Source organism: Geotrypetes seraphini, chromosome 3, assembly GCF_902459505.1.
Source record: "Geotrypetes seraphini chromosome 3, aGeoSer1.1, whole genome shotgun sequence".
Taxonomy (NCBI): domain Eukaryota; kingdom Metazoa; phylum Chordata; class Amphibia; order Gymnophiona; family Dermophiidae; genus Geotrypetes; species Geotrypetes seraphini.
In genome coordinates, this window is record NC_047086.1 from 17,295,581 (window position 1) to 17,316,376 (window position 20,796).

Sequence of the window (20,796 nt, forward strand, 5' to 3'; positions counted from 1 at the left end):
TTTGGGATTTCCAATAAGGCATTGCTATGTTTTCAATCTTTTTTTTAAAGATGAATGTCAGTTTCAAGTTGCGCGAAAATGTTCCAAGTCTGAGGGCTCCTTTTACTAAGCTGCGCTATATTTTTCCTCTAACTCTACTTTTCACTTCTCTATTACCCTCCAGGTACTTTAGTTAGATTGTGAGCCTTCGGGACAGTAAGGGAATTTTTCAAGTACCTTTCTTATTTCTAATCTTAATGTATATTTTCTGTAAACCGCTTAGAACCTAACGGATGTAGCGGTATATAAGAAATAAATTACATTACTAGACGCTAACGCCAGCATTGAGCTGGCGTTAGTTCTATCCGCGTAGCGTGGGTTGAGCGCATGCTAAAATTCTGTGCGCGCCAAAAACGCTATCGCAGCTTAGTGAAAGGAGCCTGAAGTGACATCAACTTCAGGTGTGCCGTAAGGGGGTCCTGGTGTGCCCTCTCTCTGCCCTGTGATTTCACTTCTTTTCAGTTCCCACCCCTACACTCTACCTCCGCACCTTCAGGAAGAGACACCTATTGACAAAGTCAAAGACAATCTAAAGACCTTCCTATTTAAGGATGCTTACGATAAGTAATCTTCAGACCTCCGAAAGAAGGAAGAGCATACTCCCTACCTACGGTATTGACCGTTGTCGTTCTCTCCTATTGCAAATTGTATTTGACCCCTATCTGTCTTGTTTGAATGCGTCGTTTAAGACTCTTATTATCTAATGATGTCTCCCCAAATATTTTATCTTTTTATGATTTTGTACACCGCTTAGACAACTTTTTCAGTGGTATATCAAATTTTAAAGAAAACTTGGAAACTTCTTTATGCTTCCAGTTTGTAAATTATTAGCCATTTTGGGTGTCGGTTTGTACGTGGATGGGTCATTCGGCCTTTATCTGCCGTCATGTTTCTAACTCTGTTCATGGGTCCTATATGCGTTTTCTTCACCTTCTTTGTTTACTTTTATAATCAAATATATTTTATTGAGCTTAACAGAAATGCAGGAAAGACAAGCTCAAGTTATATCAAGGAACCCACAACACCATACCCATCCATCCAACCCCCAAAATCATCCCCCCTTCCAAGTGCAACCCAAAAATGAACCATAATACAGTACAAAATACACAAGTATACAGAAAAGGAACAGAATAATGTGGTAAAAACAAGGTATCAGCAGTTAAGCAAGCGGCTACGAGCCAGGGGAGTCATAGTGGTCCGAAAGGGCTCCCAAGTGGTTGAAAAGAGCGCCCTGGGAGAGAGGAAAAGAGTTAGCAATTCTAATACAGAGGAGTCACTTCTTCAACACCGAGCATATATTTAGGTACCAAGAAAGCACCTACTTGGTGTAAATGTTTGCGTCGGGGGGGCTCCTTTTACAAAGCCGCGCTAGGGCCTTAAGGCGCGGAATAACGTGCGCTAAATTGCCGCACGCGCTGGCCGCTACCGCCTCCTTTTGAGCAGGCGGTAGATTTCCGGCTAGCGTGCGCGATAACGCGCGCTAATCCGGTGCGTGCGTTAAAAACCGCTAGCGGGGCTTTGTAGAAGGAGCCCTAGATTGCAAAAACACACAAAACTTATACTATTCTTTAATTCGTGGGTGTCATTACAGCCCACCCAGATTCTTCCGTGTACGTGTGTACCTTCAAACTACCGAGGCATGGAACAAACTTCCGCGGTATACAGTACGACAACAAGGGGATTTAATCACTGGCTCCTTAGCACTATCGACCCCTAAGTCGATATTTCATTACTGCTTCTACTACTATTTATTATTTCTAAAGCGCTGAAAGGTGTACGCAGTTCTGTACATTTTAACATACAATAGATGGTCCCTGCTCAGAAGAGCTTACAATCTAATTTAGTCAGGACATTTCAGGGTTGGGGAGATTATGGTAGAGGAAATGATACAGCGGGTCGAGGTATCTGACAGCCGTGAGTGGGAGTTAGGAGTTGAAAACAGATTTTAAAAAGCTTGGATTTGAACGCTGCTAGGGAGAAGCACGATGTATCGATTCAGGCAGCCTGTTCCAGGCATTCGGCACCGCAAGAAAGAAAGGGCGGAGTCTGGAGTTGGCAGTGAAAGGGAAGAGTACAAAGTTCGGGGTTTTTTTGCTGGTCTTTAATTACTTGTAAACCGAGTCGAGCTCCGCTGGGAGATGACCCGGTATATAAATTGACGACTAGATTAGATAAGAGGGGTTTAGCCGACGAACGGATCATGATAGATTATTGACATCCCTGTTGTTTATTGCCATTAAAATTATTCTCCAAAATTGGATAGACTTCTCAAAGCTCGAGTTTAATTATTGGCGGAATTCTGTATGTTTACATGTTAAATATGAACATTACTTAGCTGAAAAGCATAATTCTATTTCCTCCTATGTTAAAAATTTGGGCTCTAATACGGGAACATTGTGCCTCTGACCTTTGAAGAATTGTATATTATGGATTTCTACATTTGCTTTGACAGCTGGTGCATTAGATCTGTTTCTCACATCTTGACTTATGCCTTTCTCAGATTGGCTTCTCATTCAGATATATTATGGCAGTATTAGTTTATCCTTTGCACTTGATTATTATTCATCATTTACAATGTACTTTCTCATTCTAGGCAAATGTCTCTTTTCACGCTGCCTATTTTGAAGCATTACTTTTGTATAATTGTTATATTGCAAGCAAGTAAACAACAGGGCAGGATTAACCAATAGGCCCAGTAGGCACGTGCCTAGGGCCCGAAATGGTCAGGGAGGCCCGATGAAGAAGGACATCAACATTGTTTTTTCCAAACGGCGATGGGCCCCTCCAGCATCGATCGGCAACGCAGGCCCCCCCCCCCAATCGGCAATGTGGGCCCCACCCCAATCAGCAACGCAGCCACCCCCCCCCCCCCCCATCGACGGAAAGTAAGACAAGCAACGGGAACGGTAATTTTGCTAGCGGTGCTGCTTGCCCAAAGCTTCCCTCTGACGCAGCTTCCTGTTTCCGCCAGGGCACATGGTGGGGTGGGGGCGGGGCAGGGGGCCCAGTGTACTTGTGTACTTAGGGGCCCTCGACGAATTAATCCTGCCCTGCTAGTTGGGTAACTATATTAGCGGAGCCAAGTTGTCGTACGGCGCCTTCCGAAAAGAAATTAAGAAAGTACTATTTGATAAGTTTATCTCCTAACTTGAGGTTTTATTCTCAACATAATAATTGTACTGTATTAACTTAAATATTTTAATTGCCTTTTTAAAGAACATAAGAACATAAGAAGTTGCCTCCACTGGGTCAGACCGAGGTCCATCTCGCCCAGCGGTCCGCTCCCGCGGCGGCCCATCAGGTCTGCGACCTGTGAAGTGGTTTCTGACCACCTTTATAACCTACCTCAAGTTCTATCTGTACCCCTCAATCCCCTTATCCTCCAGGAACCTATCCAAACCTTCCTTGAACCTCTGTAAAGTGCTCTGGCCTATCACATCCTCCGGAAGCGCGTTCCATGTGTCCACCACCCTCTGGGTAAAAAAGAACTTCCTAGCATTTGTTCTAAACCTGTCCCCTTTCAATTTCTCCGAGTGACCCCTAGTGCTTGTGGCTCCCCACAGTTTGAAAAATCTGTCCTTATTCACTTTCTCTATGCCCTTAAGGATTTTGAAGGTTTCTATCATGTCCCCTCTAAGTCTCCTCTTCTCCAGGGAGAAGTTATTATTTTAGTTATTATTTTAGTTATCATTTTAGTCATTATGCTGTATTCTTATCATTAATATTTTGAATTTCGCTGATTGTCCAGTTTTCTCTTTTTTGTAAAACGCCTAGAATTCTTTTGATTGAGGCGGTATAGAAAAATAAAGTTATGTTATGAAAACTCAATAAAATTTGTTGAACTAGAAAATTGTTAAAGCGATGAAGTTTGGTTGAAGGTGCAATGCTGGACTGGCGCAGTGTGCCAGATACTTTGGGTCTTGCTGTATGGGACATTATTTTATGCTTAGTATTTATTGTTTGTACGTTTGTATGTTGAAACTTATTTTCAGACTGTAATTCAGTGTACGGTGATCTTCCTTGTTAGTAGGCATCGCGAAACGCAGAATAAAAGTATTACAGATAGTGCAAAATGCTGCTGCCCGTAGGATCACAGGAATAGCCTGGAATAATCATATTATGCCAGTATTGAAGAGTTTACATTGATTACCAATTCAATGGAGAACTGAATACAAGACATGGACAATTGTTCACCAGGTTATTTGAGGGGGGAGACTCCTTTGTACCTGAGACAGCTCTTGAAGCAGTATGTACCTTCTAGAAGTTTGAGATCTCAATTGGGCCCAAATTAGAAAACCTCCCTTCCTCTGTCACATTGAAAACAGGCATCTCACTACATATAGATTTTTCATCTAGAGTCCTGAGTGTCATCTTGGACTCATTGCTTACATTTCACGAACAGATAAATTCCTTGACAAAAAAGTGGGTTTTTTTTTTAGTCTGCGCATGTTGAGGAAGGTCGGATCACTATTCCATCAAGAACATTTCTCAGCGTTGGCACAATCCACTGGGCTTTCTCAGCTAGATTATTGTAACTCAGTTTATCTGGGCATTAAGCAGACTTCAGTTAATACAGAATACTTCAGCTAAGCTCATTTTTGGGAAACAAAAGTATGATTATGTTTCCCCTTTGTTGATAAAGCTTCACTGGCTCCCAATTCGCTTTAGGATCCAGTTCAAATGCACATGCATAATTTTCAAGCTTCTCTATGGAATATTTGATCCTTTTGTCCCCTTATATTGGAATACCCTTAGACTTTGCCATTTGAGAAACACACAAAGATATATGTTAGCCTTCCCTTCCTTTAAGGGAATTAAATCTGGTGGGAAGCTCAGTCGATCTTTTGTTTTCAAGTCTGTAGAGATCTGGAATGAACTTCCCGACTCCATTAAGCTTTTAGGCCATCTGCAATTATTTCGTAAATTCCTGAAAACTTTGTTTTAAATGGTTTAACTACAGCCTCAACGAAATGATAATATTATAGTTATTTTTCTTATGTACTTTAGTTTTTAATTAGTTCTTCCTTCTCCTATGTTTTCCGCTATGTACTCTAGTCTTAATTATATGTGAACCAAGTCGAGCTCCACTGGGAGATGACCCGGTCTATAAACCATAGATTAGATTAGATTAGAAGTTAACGACTGATGCATTAGATGAAACACATTATAGATAAACACAAGTAGTAGCTATTTCGGTCATTGGTCCACTCTTACGGAACGCTTTGCCAGGGTGCTTAAGATGATGCAAAGAAGCAATTGGAAACCTTTTTATGTGTCAAAGCTATTTGCTAATTCTATATAATACTGTATTTTGGGGTTCATAGAGGGTGAATATTTTTGGTTTACCTCCTCTTGTACTAAGGTGCGCTAACTGATTTAGCACACGTTGATCGATTTAGTGCACGCTAAACGTTAACGTGTCCATAGAATATAATGGACGTGTTAGCGTTTAGCACGCCCTAAATCAGTTGGTGCCCGCTAATCGGTTAACGCACCTTAGTTAAAAGAGGGGGTTCGTGTTTATATGTGGAAGCATTATGCTAGTTTTAGCTGTTATATGTGAAAAATAATATATATATTATAACATTGTTTGAGTATGTCCTGAATATGTATGTTTTCGACTGTTACCCGCTTAGTAGGGAAGACATTTAAAAAATAAATAAATGCGTTAATCTGTGATTCGCTTTGTATAAGGTGAACCATAAATAAACAATACAAATACTCATGATTGCATGTAGATTCCATTTGAGAAGATGTAGGAGAGGGTCAACGCATACCTTACAAGCGAGACACAACCAACACGAAGGGCCTTCATGCTGAAACATGACCCGTGTTGGGTCCTACAATAAAGCTCTGTTCGATTATCCCTCCTTCTGAAGGCCCTTCATTCTCCAGACTAGTGCATAAACAGAACATTAGCATTGGTTGCCCGTTTTACACAGAATAACATATAAAATCGCCCTCTTGACTTTCAAAACTCTACAAACCAATGCCCCGGCATTTATAGACAGACTCTTGATCCCTCATGATCCCCCTAGAGCAGGGGTGTCCAATGTCGGTCCTCGAGGGCCGCAGTCCAGTTGGGTTTTCAGGATTTCCCCAATGAATATACATGAGGTCTATTTGCATGCACTGCTAATAGATCTCATGCATATTCATTGGGGAAATCCTGAAAACCCGACTGGACTGCGGCCCTCGAGGACCGACATTGGACACCCCTGCCCTAGAGCCTTAAGATCAGCCTCCCAGCATCCCCTCAATGTCCCATCTCTGAAGATAATTGGCACTCGTCGCACCCTTATTTTTTCAGTAACCCTCCTTTGATCTGGAACTCTCTTCCTTTATATTTAAGAGCAGAAAGTAACTTGCAGAAATTTAAGAGCGGTTTAAAGTGTTTTCTCTTTAAGGATGCATATAACTGCTAATGAATTATCTACCTATTTTAACAAATTCAATTATAAAAATTGTATTTCCGCCCCTTTCTCCTATTGTTTTAAATACCTGAGTTTGTCCGTGTAGTTCTGGATTGGTCAATAATCCAATATATACATGTTTTACATTGTAAACATGTTTGTCTTCCTGTAATTTTTAAATTTTTTGTTCAACGCTTTGTACTGCTGGATAAGCGTTTAATCAAATACTTTGAATAAACAATAAACACCATATACTCGCATATATTCCAAAATTTACAAGTGTACTTCGGACTTAAAGGTTGGAAACTACTTTACAGAATTATCGTCCTGATGCCTTCTACAATTTTTTCTTTCTTATTGTTAGTTCTTCCTATAGTTGATATAAATGAATAAAGCCAATCGGCTGGTGCAAAACATACCCATGGGAGTCCCAACGCCATAACCCTTCGAATCTATCAGGCCGCCGATCTGTGTCAGATTGCAGTTCCGCTGTGTGACATACTCAATGGTCGTCGACTCCATTAGAAAGGCATAATCAGAGGTGAGCACTCGTTGTATACCCTCTTCGGAATTCTTCACGAGCACTGAATTGCTCCTACTGTTCATAAAGGCCCACATTTTATCATACGTCGAAATTTTTGATTTCTGCAACACAAAAGGTTGATGGATGGTGACATATTTACAAAGATAAGTCTGCACAATAATAGTTTGCTTTTTTTCCCCAGTCTCCTAAAAAAAAAAAAAAAAAAATTTAAATTGAATCAGGTTGGGCAGACTGGATGGACCATTCGGGTCTTTATCTGCCGTCATCTACTATGTTACTATGTTACTATGCTGGATCAGACCAGAGGTCCATCATGCCCAGCAGTCCGCTCACGCGGCGGCCCATCAGGTCCACGACCTATATAGTAATACATAGAACTGTTAACCATATATAGCAACAAAAGACCGCAAAAGTATAATGTATGAGTCATTAAGATCTCACAAAACATTTAGCCATCGGTTCCCATATCCAACACTTTTGGACAAATCGATCATCTTTTTGGGACGTTGTTCATACTTTTAGAAAACCAAAAAAGGGGATCCTACAAAATCTGCAGTGAGGTAGAAACAGCACAAAGAAAAACTGCAGACAAGCGTACAAGATGCAGGCTAAGCTTATTATATCAATTATAAACTGCGGTCAATGTTACCACCTTTTGACAAACCAAGGGACCCGACATGGTCCGTGTTTCGGTTAACACGCCTTCATCAGGGGTCCTAACGAATAAAAATAAAGATAACTAAAAATATGTACAGTGCTCCCCCGATATTTGCAGGGGTTCCGTTCCAGGAACCCTCGCAAATGTTGAAAAACCACGAATACAGTTTTTAGCTGGGGAGACAGGAGAGGGCAGCCGGAGTGCCGGAGAGTGAAGGAAATCACTCGTGGTATGCTCCAACCGCCTCTTCCTGTACTAAAGTCACCAATCAGGAGCTGCGTGTCAAAGCGAATTCGCGAGGGAGCACTGTATACGCAAATATAGAAATGTATACACACTGGAAAAGTCAAGTGCTCAAAAAAATCTAGAATGGTGATGATAGGGAAAAGATGGAAGAAGAAAACAGCTCCGAGTGATATAAGTGCAATATGGTAGACATATTTATTTATTATTTATTTATTTATTTGGATTTTTATCCTGTCCTCCCAGTAGCTCAGAACGGTTTACAAATGAACATACACAGTGGGGAGTAACTAGACATATAAGTAGTACAACAGGTTTAGGGATTGGATTTATAGATTTTGGAGAGAATTAAATACAGGGAGAGTATAGCAGAAAGAGAGAAGGGGGAAATACAGTAGTTTAGTTTAAGGAAAGTTATATGCGTTTAGGTACAATTTGTTAGTGGAGAGAGTAAGAGAGGGTTATACTGGAGTTCGGGAAGGTGATAGGAGAGAGGAGGGGTGGGGCGTAAGGGGGGGAGAAGACAGAGGAGATCTTTAGTTGAAGGGGAGGGTCTTTACCGATTTACGGAATGTTAATAATGAGTTCTGTTGTCTAAGTTGGGGGGGGAGTTGGTTCCAGAGGTGTGGAATGAAGTGGCTGTAGGATCGTTTGTGGGCAGTTTCTGTGAGCAGGGATCTTCCGGGGGGGGGGGGGGGGGGGGGTGCATAGGTGTATCTCTGACTTTGAGCGGAGGGTGCGAGTGGGGTTGTAGATGGGAAGTTTGGATTTTATGTAGGAGGGGGTGGTGGAATAGATTCTCTTGTGGGCAATTGCCAGGGCTTTGAAAGTACAGCGTTGGCTAATCGGGAGCCAGTGTTCAGCATGGAGTGCCGGGGAGATGGAATCGTGGTGTTCCAAGTTTCCAAGCTTATTACAATTTTTGATAAAACGCCAATCATACGTTCTAAGCGTTTAACAGTTAAAAAATTAAAATGGGGGACAATTAACAGATTTATGAATGACACGAAAGTACTTACATGGAAACAACGGGACGGTAGGGAGAAATACAATTTTTTAAAGAAAAGAGAACAACGAAGTGCTCCTTTTACTAAGGTGCGCTAGCGTTTTTAGCGCGTGCTGCAGATTAGCACGTGTTGTCCCCCCACGCTATGCATATAAACTAACGCCAGGTCAATGGTGGCGTTAGCAAACGCAGCAATGCAGCACACGCTAAGCGAGTGCTAAAACCACTAGCGCAGCTTAGTAAAAGGAGCCCTAAGGTTAAAAACAAGAGGAAGAGGGAGGGATCGTGTCCGAGTTAAATAGAAATAAACAGCATTTGGCATGGAAGGACCCTAAGATCATTTAACATTCATAAGCGTCTTTAAGTAAGAAGCTTTTAAGGCTGCCTTTAAATTTATTAGTAATAATAATAATTTTATTTTTATATACCGCCCTACCATATAGTTCCTGGCGGTTCACATACAGTACTAAAAATATACAAACCGTAAATAAAAGTACAAAATCAAAAAATGGCTAAAATTATATAATAATTGAATAAAATGCATTCGCGAAAATAGATAGATATTCCTTACTAAGTACATAGAAACATAGAAACATAGAAATTGACGGCAGAAAAGGGCCATAGCCCATCGAGTCTGCTCATACCAATGACCCACTCCCTGATTCTTACTCCCCTATAGATCCCACATGAATATCCCATTTTCTCTTAAATAATAATAATAATAATAATAATAATAACTTTATTTTTGTATACCGCCATACCCCGAAGAGTTCTAGGCGGTTCACATTAGTTAAACAGAGATTACAAGTGGTGACATATCAAATTGATCATAGAGTAGCAGACAGCAAGGAGAGAGTATTTACAAGTGATTGCATATCGAATTGATCATAGAGTTGCGAACAGCAAGGAGAGAAGTAGTGGGAAGAGGAGGGAGAACAGGGGGGGCGAGGATCAGAAGGGGGGGGGAAGAGGATTGGAAGGGGCATTAAGGGTCTTGGTCTCGGAATAGGTGAGTTTTGAGTAATTTTTCTGAAGTCGAGGTAGTTGTGGGCCTTGAGGGACCATTTGGGCTAGCCAAGGGTTTAGTTTGGCGGCTTGGAAGGCGTAGGTTTGTCTAGGAATTTTTTGAGTGGCATAGTTTAGGGAGGGGAAGGCGAAGAGTTGAATTTTACGGGAGTTCTTGTAGTTGTGGTTAAGGGTGAAGTGAGGGGTGATGTAGCTTGGGGATAAACCAGATATAGTTTTGTAGCAAAAACAGGCAAATCTGACACGCTGCTGGCCTCAATCACCCGCTGAGGCAGCTCGTTCCAATGATCGACCACCCTTTCGGTGAAGAAGTACTTCCTGGCATCACCTTGAAATTTCCCTCCCCTGATTTTCAGCGAGTGTCCTCTGGTTACCGAGGGCCCCGTAAGACTGAAGATATCATCTTTCACCTCTATACGCCCCGTGATATATTTAAAGGTCTCAATCATGTCCCCCCCCCCCCCCATGTACAACAATTTCCAATCCATATTCTGAAACATCAATTTACAAACTGTTTAAAAAAATCAGTTTTCAGTAGTTTCCTAAAGGACATGTATGAATGGGCCTGAAAAATAATAGAACATAGCCACGAATCCATTTTACGTGCCTGAAAACCAAGCAATTTATCAAAGAATCTCTTAATAATCGAGAAAACAAATAAGTATTGCCCTCGAGTTGTTCTTTTAGGTTTGTATCTTTCGAAAAGACAAGTAATTAGGAGCCATACCAAACAGTACTTTAATATAAATTATATTTATTGATTTTTAAATCATACAATCAAGAACAACTTGTACAGAAAGCAAGATTAGTAATTCTACATAAAGCAAGAAATAATTCAATAACAATAAAATCATTTATAACTAATATGCTCAAGTCCTCAAATTATAGGATCCAAGATTCTTTAGCAAGAACAAAAGAAAAAGAATTGAACAGAAGTACATTCTTATACTTAGAATTGGCTATAGGGCTGAGGAGGGATTAATTAATAATCTTAGGGCTTATGGTTTTTCTGCCTCCAAACGGGAGAACGTTAAAAATGAAGTCAACTGATTAGGCTCAAAGAAAACATATTTAACTGTATGCCTGCTACCACTAGATCCGCCCACAGACATAAACTATCCTTCCCCTCTCTAAGCGGTATTCTCTACGCAGGCAAACTGGGAAATTCCCTCCTCTCCAAAATCACGGGCCTTTGGAACGATCTCACAATCCCGCTGCGGAATCTGGACTCCCTCCAATTATTCCGTAAACAACTGAAAACCTGGCTTTTTTCTAACATATAACATTTCTTAAGAACATAAGCAGTGCCTCTGCCGGGTCAGACCACAGGTCCATCCCGCCCAGCAGTCCGCCCCCGCGGTGGCCCAACAGATCACCAGAATCACCAGAAGGGGCCCCCTTGCCCCCTAGGTTTCTCATCGAAGTCCTATCTTCCCATCAAAGTCCTAACCCTCCGGCCTTGCACCTGCACGACCTGGTGAGCTGTCTATACTTATGCAACACCCCAGCACCTCCCTCAGTACCCCACGATCCCCTTGTCCCTCAGGAATCCGTCCAATCCCTGTTTGAATCCCTGTACTGTACTCTGTCGGATCACTTCCTCCGGGAGCGCATTCCATGTGTCCACGACCCTTTGGGTGAAGAAAAACTTCCTTGCATTTGATTTGAACCTGTTTATTTTCCCTCTGTTCATATGCTTTTGTAAATCTTTCTCCTCTCTCTCCTTATATTTTTAAGCTTTGTAAACCATGCCGAGCTCCACTTCCACGGAGATGATGCGGTGTATAAACTTAAGGCTTAGTTTAGTTTAGTTTAGTGATGCACTATACATTTACAAGGATGTCGTAGATAGAAAGTGGCACCTAAAGATGTAACACCAGGCATCAACATAAGAAATTCACAGCAACGCTTTTGAGTCTCCCGTGATAAATCAGGAAATATCTGCACTTTAAAACCCATAAACTCTTTCTGCCTATTTTTAAAGAATAGTTTAAATAACCAAACTTTATCAATAGAGAGCCACTGATATAATCAAAGTACTTGGTTCTGCCTCCTCTTTATCAGATTTCTCCAGTAACTCCGATACATCCAACTTCCTTGGTCCAAACACCTCTTTAACGGTTGATTCTTGTTAAGTAGATAATAAGCTCGTGATAAAGGGGGTATCGAGTCTTCTGAAGCCCCCAAAACTTCACCAAACAGTACTTTAAAACTGGTGCAACCAAACTTAAACAGTAGTCAAGATTTCTCTCAGACCTTAAATGTGGTGGTAACAAATTCCATATTGTAGGGGCTATTGTGGCGAACGAGGTTGCCCTGCGTGTACCGACGACAAAAAATACCGAATAAAAACAGTGAAGTGGTAAAGTGACTCACCAAGTATATAACAACAGAGCAAATTAAGGTGCATGTATATTTAGGGGCTCCTTTTACAAAGGTACGCTAGCGTTTTAGCGCACGCACCGGATTAGCGGGCGCTACCTGAAAAACTACCGCCTGCTCAAGAGGAGGCGGTAGCGGCTGGCGCGCACTAAAACCGCTAGCGTGCTTTGTAAAAAGAACCCGTGGTGTTAATGATGGCGAACATGAAATGCAGAGTGAGAACAAAAATCATAAGGACCTCCCAGGTTGACAAGGTATCAAAAGAAACTGCAAAGAAAAATAAACTAGAAAAATAAAAGGCAAATATTCATAAACTTATATATACATCAATATAAAAACCTATGGTAAAAACAATAAGTATTGTATATATAAAAATCATGGAAACACAACTGGAGAACTGACTATACCCAGAAAAAGTTCTGAATAGTGTGAATAGAAAGGACAAATCCAAGGTGAATATCTAGGGCAGCACTGGCCAAGTCCGGTCCTCGAGATCTACTGGCAGGCCAGGTTTTCAGGATAGCCACAATGAATATTCATGAGAGAGAGATTTGCATACCAAGAAGGCAGTGCAGGCAAATCTCTCTCATGCATATTCATTTTGGATAGGCTGAAAACCTGGCCTGCCAGTAGATCTCGAGGACCGGACTTGGGCAGCCCTGATCTAGAGGGATATTAGATAAAAATGACCAGGGACAAATTACACCAATCAAAAAGGAAAAATATTATGATGTTGCTCGCGACTATAAGAAGAGGACAGAAAAATGATCATAATAAATATCCCAATAAGGGTGTGACAAACATAACACCAGTAGAGCAAAAAATGGACCTCTAATTTCGAGGCCAAATGACCAATCAATAAGTAATACACATTAAAAAACACATGTCTAATATGGAATGTATAGATAATGATATGAAAAATGCAAACTGAGGGCGGTATCTTACGGTAAGTGGTGTGTTCATACTTTTAGAACATAAAAATTGACATGCTGGGACCGACTGAAGGTCCATCAAGCCCAGTATTATGTTTACAACAGAGGCCAACCCAGGTCCCAAGTACCTGACAAAAACCCAAAGAGTGGCAACATTCTAGAGCTGAGATTGTGATGTCATAATGCCTCATTCCACCATTGCCTATGAGTCAGCCTCATCAGTGATGTCACAATGGCTTGATTGTCCTATACTTAAGAACATAAGAGCTGCCATACTGGGACAGACCGAAGGTCCATCAAGACCAGTATCCTGTTTCCAACAGTGGCTAAACCCAGGTCCCAAGTCCCTAGCTAGATCCCAAGTAATAAAACAGATTTTATGCTGCTTATCCTAGGAATAAGCAGAGGATTTCCCCCAGACATCTCAATAATGGCCTAAGGACCACTTTTAGGAAATTATCCAAACCTTTTTTAAACCCTGCTAAGCTAACTGATTTCACCACATTCTCCGTCAACAAATTCCAGAGTTTAATTACACGTTGTGTGAAAAAATATATTCTCCGATTTGTTTTAAATCTACTACTTAGTAGCTTCATCGTATGCCCCCTAGTCCTAGTATTGTTGGAAAGAGTGAACAAGGGTTTCGCTTTTACCTTTTCCACTCCACTCAGTATTTTATAGACCTCTATCATATCACCCCTGAGCTGTCTCTTCTCCAAGTTGAAGAGCTCTAGTCGCTTGAGCCTTTCCTCATAGGAAAGTCGTCCCATCCCTTTTATCTTTTTTGTCACCCTTCTCTCTACCTTTTCTAATTCCGCTATATCTTTTTTGAGATACGGCGACCAGAATTGCGCATAGTATTCAAGGTGGGCTAAGTGGTGTGGTGAGCATTTTGTCTAATTCTGAGAATGTTGGAACAGTGCCTGGAAGGAAAGACAATCTGAGTGTTCTCTGTCAATGCCACTGTGGAAGCTTACATGAACAAACAAGGCGGTCCCTTATATGTTTCAGTAGGTGGAAGCTCATCTTCATGCACTCTCAGCATCCCACGTAGTGGGAGTGGAAAATGTGCAGGCTGACTCTTTCTGGTGGCAGACTCTAGACCCAGGGGAATGGCCCTTGTCCTGAAGAACATTCCGCCTCATTGTGCAATGCTGGGGAAGGCCAGAGATGGACTTAATGGCATCATCCAAGAACGCAAAGGTGAAATATTTTTACAGCCGAAGAGGTGAACTGGGAAGCAAAGGGTTACATAGAAACATGATGGCAGATAAAGACCATATGACCCATCTAGTCTGCCCATCCGCAGTAACCATTATCTCTTTCTCTTTCTGAGAGATCCGATGTGCCTATCCCAAGAGCTCTTGGGAAGAGAGGGTTTTATATGTGTTTTCCCGTGGTCCATGGTGGACTGGGTCATCTGAAGAATTGCATCTCACCAGGGTTTTATGATATTGATAGTCCCAGACTGGCTTCATTGTCCTTAGTATGAGGATCTTGTATGTCTCCAATAAGACTGATGCCTCAAGCTTCCAGATCATGCAGGTCTTCTCAGTCAGGTTGAGCCTTTCATGGCACTAATTCCTGTTATCCTGGAATTCCTTCAAGCCAGATTAGAAAAGGACCTAGCAGTGTCATCTCTCAAGGTCCAGGTGGTGGGCCTTTCGTGCTTCTGGGCCTGAGGGAAAAAACAATCTCTGGCATCTCACACCAATGTGACCCGGTTCTTGAAGACCCAGTTCTTGAAGAGAGAGCTCAGGTTTTGTCCTCCTGTACACTGGACTTTTCCATCATGGAATCTTAATATCATTCTGAAGGGCTTGTCCAAGCCTCCATATGGGCCTCTCCACAAGGCACCTCTTCTGGACCTCATGGTGAAGATGGTATTCCTGGTGACAATAGTATCTACAAGATGAATATCGGAATGCAGGCTCTTTCTTGCAGAGAACCCTTCCTAAGGATCTCAGAGACTGGGATTTCTCTGCGCATGGTATCTTCTTTCCTACCAAAGGTTGTGTCAGCTTTCCAAGTCAACCAAGAGGTTTGTTTACCTGCTTTTTATCCTGCGGGTTCAGAGGCTAGATATGCGAAGGGTTCTACTCCACTATCTGGAAAGGATAAATGAGTCTTTCCTTTTTGACCATCTTTTTGTGCTAACTAGTAAATCCATATGGATTCACATGGAAATTTTGTTGGTGTACATTGGCTGTGGAAAACAGACGCCTATTTCTGTCAAAGCTCATTTGACCAGTAGTGTGGCATCTTCATGGTTGGAGTCCTGGGCAGATCCACCCAAAGAGATCTGTAGAGCAGCTACTTGGTCTACTTTCCATTCCTTTACAAAATTCTACAAAGTGGACGTGGCGGCTCGAGAAGACGCCGCTTTTCAGTCCTCAGTCTTATAGGTAGGATCATCTATCCCTCCCTAGATGTCTGGCACTGCTTTGGTACAATATCCTATAGTAAAATTTAATAAACCATAAACTAAAATGGCCAGAAAAAGCTGCAACTGAGTTATGGATGCTGATGAAAAAATGCAGGTATATTTTCCCTCAAATAGCTTCTATTCTAAATATGTTCAAGTGCCTACCATGCCAACTAGTGATGAAAACTAGACTAGTGAGCCTAAAACAAATAAATCAATAAAAATAGCATTCAAATACATGTTGAAAAATGGGCTCCCACATTTGATTATTTTAAGTAAACCAGGTCAAAGAATGGCAATTCATAATCTAAACTCAGATCCTTGATTCATTTTCTTTGTCATTCACTGAAGTTCAAATAATGGAAGTCAACACTGAGTTGGATTTTCAGTTCTAACTCTGTTAGGGATAGGCTAATTGAGTTTTCCTTGAAATTCCATCTCTTCCTTGCAGCCTCACCTGCCACCATCACTTCCAGCTATTTCAAAATAAGACTATAAGTCATAAAAAAAGGAGAACTAGACAGCACAGTAGGTAATCTGTTAGAATATACATAGGCATTTCCAACTGCTTGCTAGGAGCATGAAAAACAATTTCAGTATTCTCCATTATGGAGGGAATGAAGAATGTAGAATGTGACGCCGAAGGAGACAAAAAATGATTCCTTGTATAAGTGGAATAATAAGATAGAGACGCATGAATCCGTAAAGGCACATAAATACAGATGAAGCTTGTAAACATAGTTATTGTATGGATCCAGAAAAAAACCCACAAAGGATGTATTGAGATATCTGGGGTTTACTTTATTTTTTTTATAAATCTTTATTAATTTTCAAATGTTAACAGTGCCATGCAATTAATTTAAACATAAACACTACACAGAGCGCATTTTAAATACACAAATAATTTAAAAAAACAATCATTTTCTCCCCCCTCCTCCCCATAATTAATAGAAGTACATATTTAATTTCAATAATATAGATAATTAAGTATAGCAAACAATAATACATTCCCTTCCCCCACCCATCCACCCTGGATGTGTAAGGAAGTCAAATAAAAGGAAAGATACATGACAGTTATTGTGACTCAGTTATTGTGACACGCCATTTTGAATACGTTACTATATCCTAAAGATTCTGCGTTCATTCTGTCATACTTGTAACTGGAACATAGGTTTGCCCACCAGAAAGTGTAATTCAGTCAATCATAACTCTTCCAGTTACGTGTAACCATCTGGATGGCTATTCCCGTCATTATCAAGAAAAGTCGGCTTTTATGTCGATCCAAAGAAGGTTTAATATGTAATAGAGTACCACAAATTATGGCTTCATAAGTCATTGGTATCGATGACCCAAGTAATAATAATAATAATAATTTTATTTTTTGTATACCGCCATACCCAGGGAGTTCTAGGCGGTTCACAACAGTTAGATGAAATCCAGACAATGCGGTTGAAATTGAGGAACATAACAAAGCAATCATGAAGTCAAACTAGTTATACGTTTACAATTTAAGTGAGGGAAAAGGTTAAGTACATTACATACAGTGAGTATATACAAAGAATTTAAGAGTACAACATTGATTTGTCCCCAAATTGACTTCAAAAAATTAAGTATCAATGGACAATAGAACAAAGATGATCCAACACCCTATATTAATTGAAAGCAATGGAAAACCCAGATGTCTCAATCTGTTCTCCTTTTTCTGGATATATACGGGAATTCAATCGTGTAGATCAAACTATATGTGAAAACGTATTGAAAATACTGTTTTGATAACATAGGATCATTCATACCACATTAACACCAAACACTTTTAACATCACACCATCAATATAAGAAATTATAAAACAACGGAGAAAAATAAACCTCAAGTGTGAGAGGCCGGGACTACACAAGTACCCGAGTCTACTCACATCATCACTGGTTTATGAAAAAACTCCGTGTACATTTAAATAAATACTTTTCATTCATACTCAATGACTTTTTAAGAGTTTTCAAAAATTTTTTCAAAAGTGTTTCAGAATAATGTATAAGGACATATTCATGGCATGAACCAGATCCCAAACTAGTAACAAACAGCACGAGGGCTACAGCTCAACTAAACAGGTGTATGCAATTGTTGAGGCATGGAAATTTGGAGCACAAGAATGAGAATAAGCAACAACTCATCTGAAAATACGGAGTGTCCCAAACGATTCTCAGTCCTTTATCCCGACAGAAAAGTCTTTCTGTTTCGCCTGAGCGTCTACTTCAGGGGAAAAAAACCAAATGTCCAAACATCTCCTGCTTCTTCCAACGCCACAATTGTAAAGCTGGCTCCTCTCGAGATAGTTCTGGGGCTATCTCGAGAGGAGCCAGCTTTACAATTGTGGCGTTGGAAGAAGCAGGAGATGTTTTGGACATTTGGTTTTTTTCCCCTGAAGTAGCCGCTCAGGCGAAAAAGAAAGACTTTTCTGTCGGGATAAAGGACTGAGAATCGTTTGGGACACTCCGTATTTTCAGATGAGTTGTTGCTTATTCTCATTCTTGTGCTCCAAATTTCCATGCCTCAACAATTGCATACACCTGTTTAGTTGAGCTGTAGCCCTCGTGCTGTTTGTTACTAGTTTGGGATCTGGTTCATGCCATGAATATGTCCTTATACATTATTCTGAAACACTTTTGAAAAAATTTTTGAAAACTCTTAAAAAGTCATTGAGTATGAATGAAAAGTATTTATTTAAATGTACCCGGAGTTTTTTCATAAACCAGTGATGATGTGAGTAGACTCGGGTACTTGTGTAGTCCCGGCCTCTCACACTTGAGGTTTATTTTTCTCCGTTGTTTTATAATTTCTTATATTGATGGTGTGATGTTAAAAGTGTTTGGTGTTAATGTGGTATGAATGATCCTATGTTATCAAAACAGTATCTCCTTTTTCTGGAGCCATATGGTAACCCTAAACATAGGGCCAGTTATCACCACTAGAGCAGAAGAGTATTTTCCTCACTATAAACATACCCTGATTCTAGAGGTATAGGGGCTTCCCCTACCTCAATGGTGGTAATTCTATAAATTGGGACCATAATTTTGGTACACTAATGTCATATGCTAAGCACCAATATTAAGAACATAAGAATTGTCATACTGGGACAGACTGAAGGTCCATCAAGCCCAGTATCCTGTTTCCAGCAGTGACCAACCTACGCCCCAAGTACCTGGCAAGATCCCAAAGAGTAGCGACATTCCATATCTGATATTGTGACATCATAATGCCTCATTCCACCAATGTCTAAGAGCCAACCTCATCAGTGATGTCACAATGGCTTAAATGTCCTAGACGTGGCTCACATCTGGAAATTGGAACAATGAATGAGATGAATACATTTCCAGATGACACTAAACTGTTTAAAGTTGTTTAAAACACATGCGGATTGTGAAAAATTGCAAGCAGACCTTAAGAAATTGGAAGACAGGGTATCCAAATGGCAGATGAAATTTAAGGCTCCTTTTAAGAAGACGCGCTAGCGGGGTTAACACGTGTGACATATCATCACGCGTAACCCCCGCGCTGGCCTAAAAACTACCGCCTGCTCAAGAGGAGGCGGTAGCGGCTAGTGCAGCCGGCGGTTTAGCGTGCGGCTTTATTATTATTATTATTATTATTATTATTATTAGGTTCTTATATCCCGCCATACCCAAGAGTTTCTAGGCGGTTTACATTCGTTACATTAGGATCCGGTCTGAACCCGGATTTACAAAAAATTTTTTATCGGAATTGCAGGTAGCGCAGAAGGAGGCGCAGGTTTATCATAGTTGGGTTGGACGATAAGATGGAGGGGAGTGGGAAACTAGAGGAGGGGGGGGAGAGGAGGAGGGGGTGGGGGGGGTTGGAGTGTATGCGGGGAGTAAGGACTAAGGGTCTTGTTCGCGGAAGAGGTGTGTTTTGAGAAGCTTTCTGAAGTCTAGGTAGGTCGGGGCTCTAGGATCATTTGGGCTAGCCAAGGGTTCAGCTTGGCCGCTTGGAAGGCGAAGGTTTTGTCGATGAATCTTTTGAGCTGGCATGATTTTATGGAGGGGAAGGTAAACAACTGGATTCTGCGGGGTTTCTTGTTGGTGGAATACATATTGAAATGTGGGGAGAGGTATTTTGGTGAGAGACCAAATACTGTCTTGTAACAGATGCAGGCGAACTTGAAGAGGACTCGGGATTCGAAGGGTAGCCAGTGTAGTTGGTGGTAGAAGGGGGTGATGTGTTCCCATTTGTTCAGGCCGAAAATGAGTCGGACAGCTGTGTTTTGGATCAGTTTTAGTCTTCTGGTGATTTTCTTTGTGGAGCTTAGGTAAATGATATTGCAATAATCCAGTATGCTGAGGATAGAGGATTGAACTAGTAATCGAAATGCAGTGTCATCGAAGTATTTCTTTATGGTACGGAGTTTCCAGAGTGCTGAAAGGCCTTTCTTGACAATGAGGTCGGTGTGATTATCTAGGGATAGATGTTTGTCAAGCGTGACTCCTAGTATTTTTAATGTTTGTTCGAGTGGGAAAACCAATCCTTTCACCTGGATTGTGGTGTCTTTGATTTTGTCTTTGGGGGTGGCTAGAAAGAATTTTGTTTTGTCTGGGTTGAGCTTTAGTTTGAAGGAGAGCATCCAGAGTTCTATCTGGGTGAGTATGCTAGTTATGAAGTTGAGAAGATCCTGGGATAGACTGGTTAGAGGGATGACAATTGTGATGTCATCTGCATAGATGAAGAATTTGAGCTTAAGTTTGTGAAGGAGGTTACTGAGGGAGGCGAGGTAGATATTGAACAGGGTGGGGGATAAGGGGGAGCCTTGTGGTACACCGCAGGAGTTCACCCAGCTGTAGGAGAAGTTGTCATTTTTGTGTACCCTGTAGGATCTGTTTCGTAGGAACCCTTGGAACCAGCTGAGTACCCGGTCTGAGATTCCAATGTGGGCCAGGCATTCCAGGAGAATAGTGTGGTCAACTAGGTCAAACGCACTGCTTAGATCAAATTGTAAGATCAGGGCGCTGGAGCCACGACTGAAGAGTATGTGCAGGTGGTCTAGTAAGGAGGCGATGATGGTCTCTGTGCTGTGGTCCGTGCGGAAGCCCGATTGATTGTCGCTTAGGATATTGAATT

General features: G+C 41.2%; 1 protein-coding gene across 1 annotated transcript in view; it reads right to left on the reverse strand.

The window, feature by feature from the left end:
- The window catches only part of GRIK2 (glutamate ionotropic receptor kainate type subunit 2), a 1,206,237-nt gene that overhangs the window by 81,122 nt on the left and 1,104,319 nt on the right, over nt 1-20,796 (reverse strand). Inside the window, exon 14 of the mRNA XM_033936333.1 lies at nt 6,872-7,097. Within this exon, the coding sequence (XP_033792224.1) occupies nt 6,872-7,097 (226 nt within the window). The remainder of the gene's footprint in view (nt 1-6,871; nt 7,098-20,796) is intronic.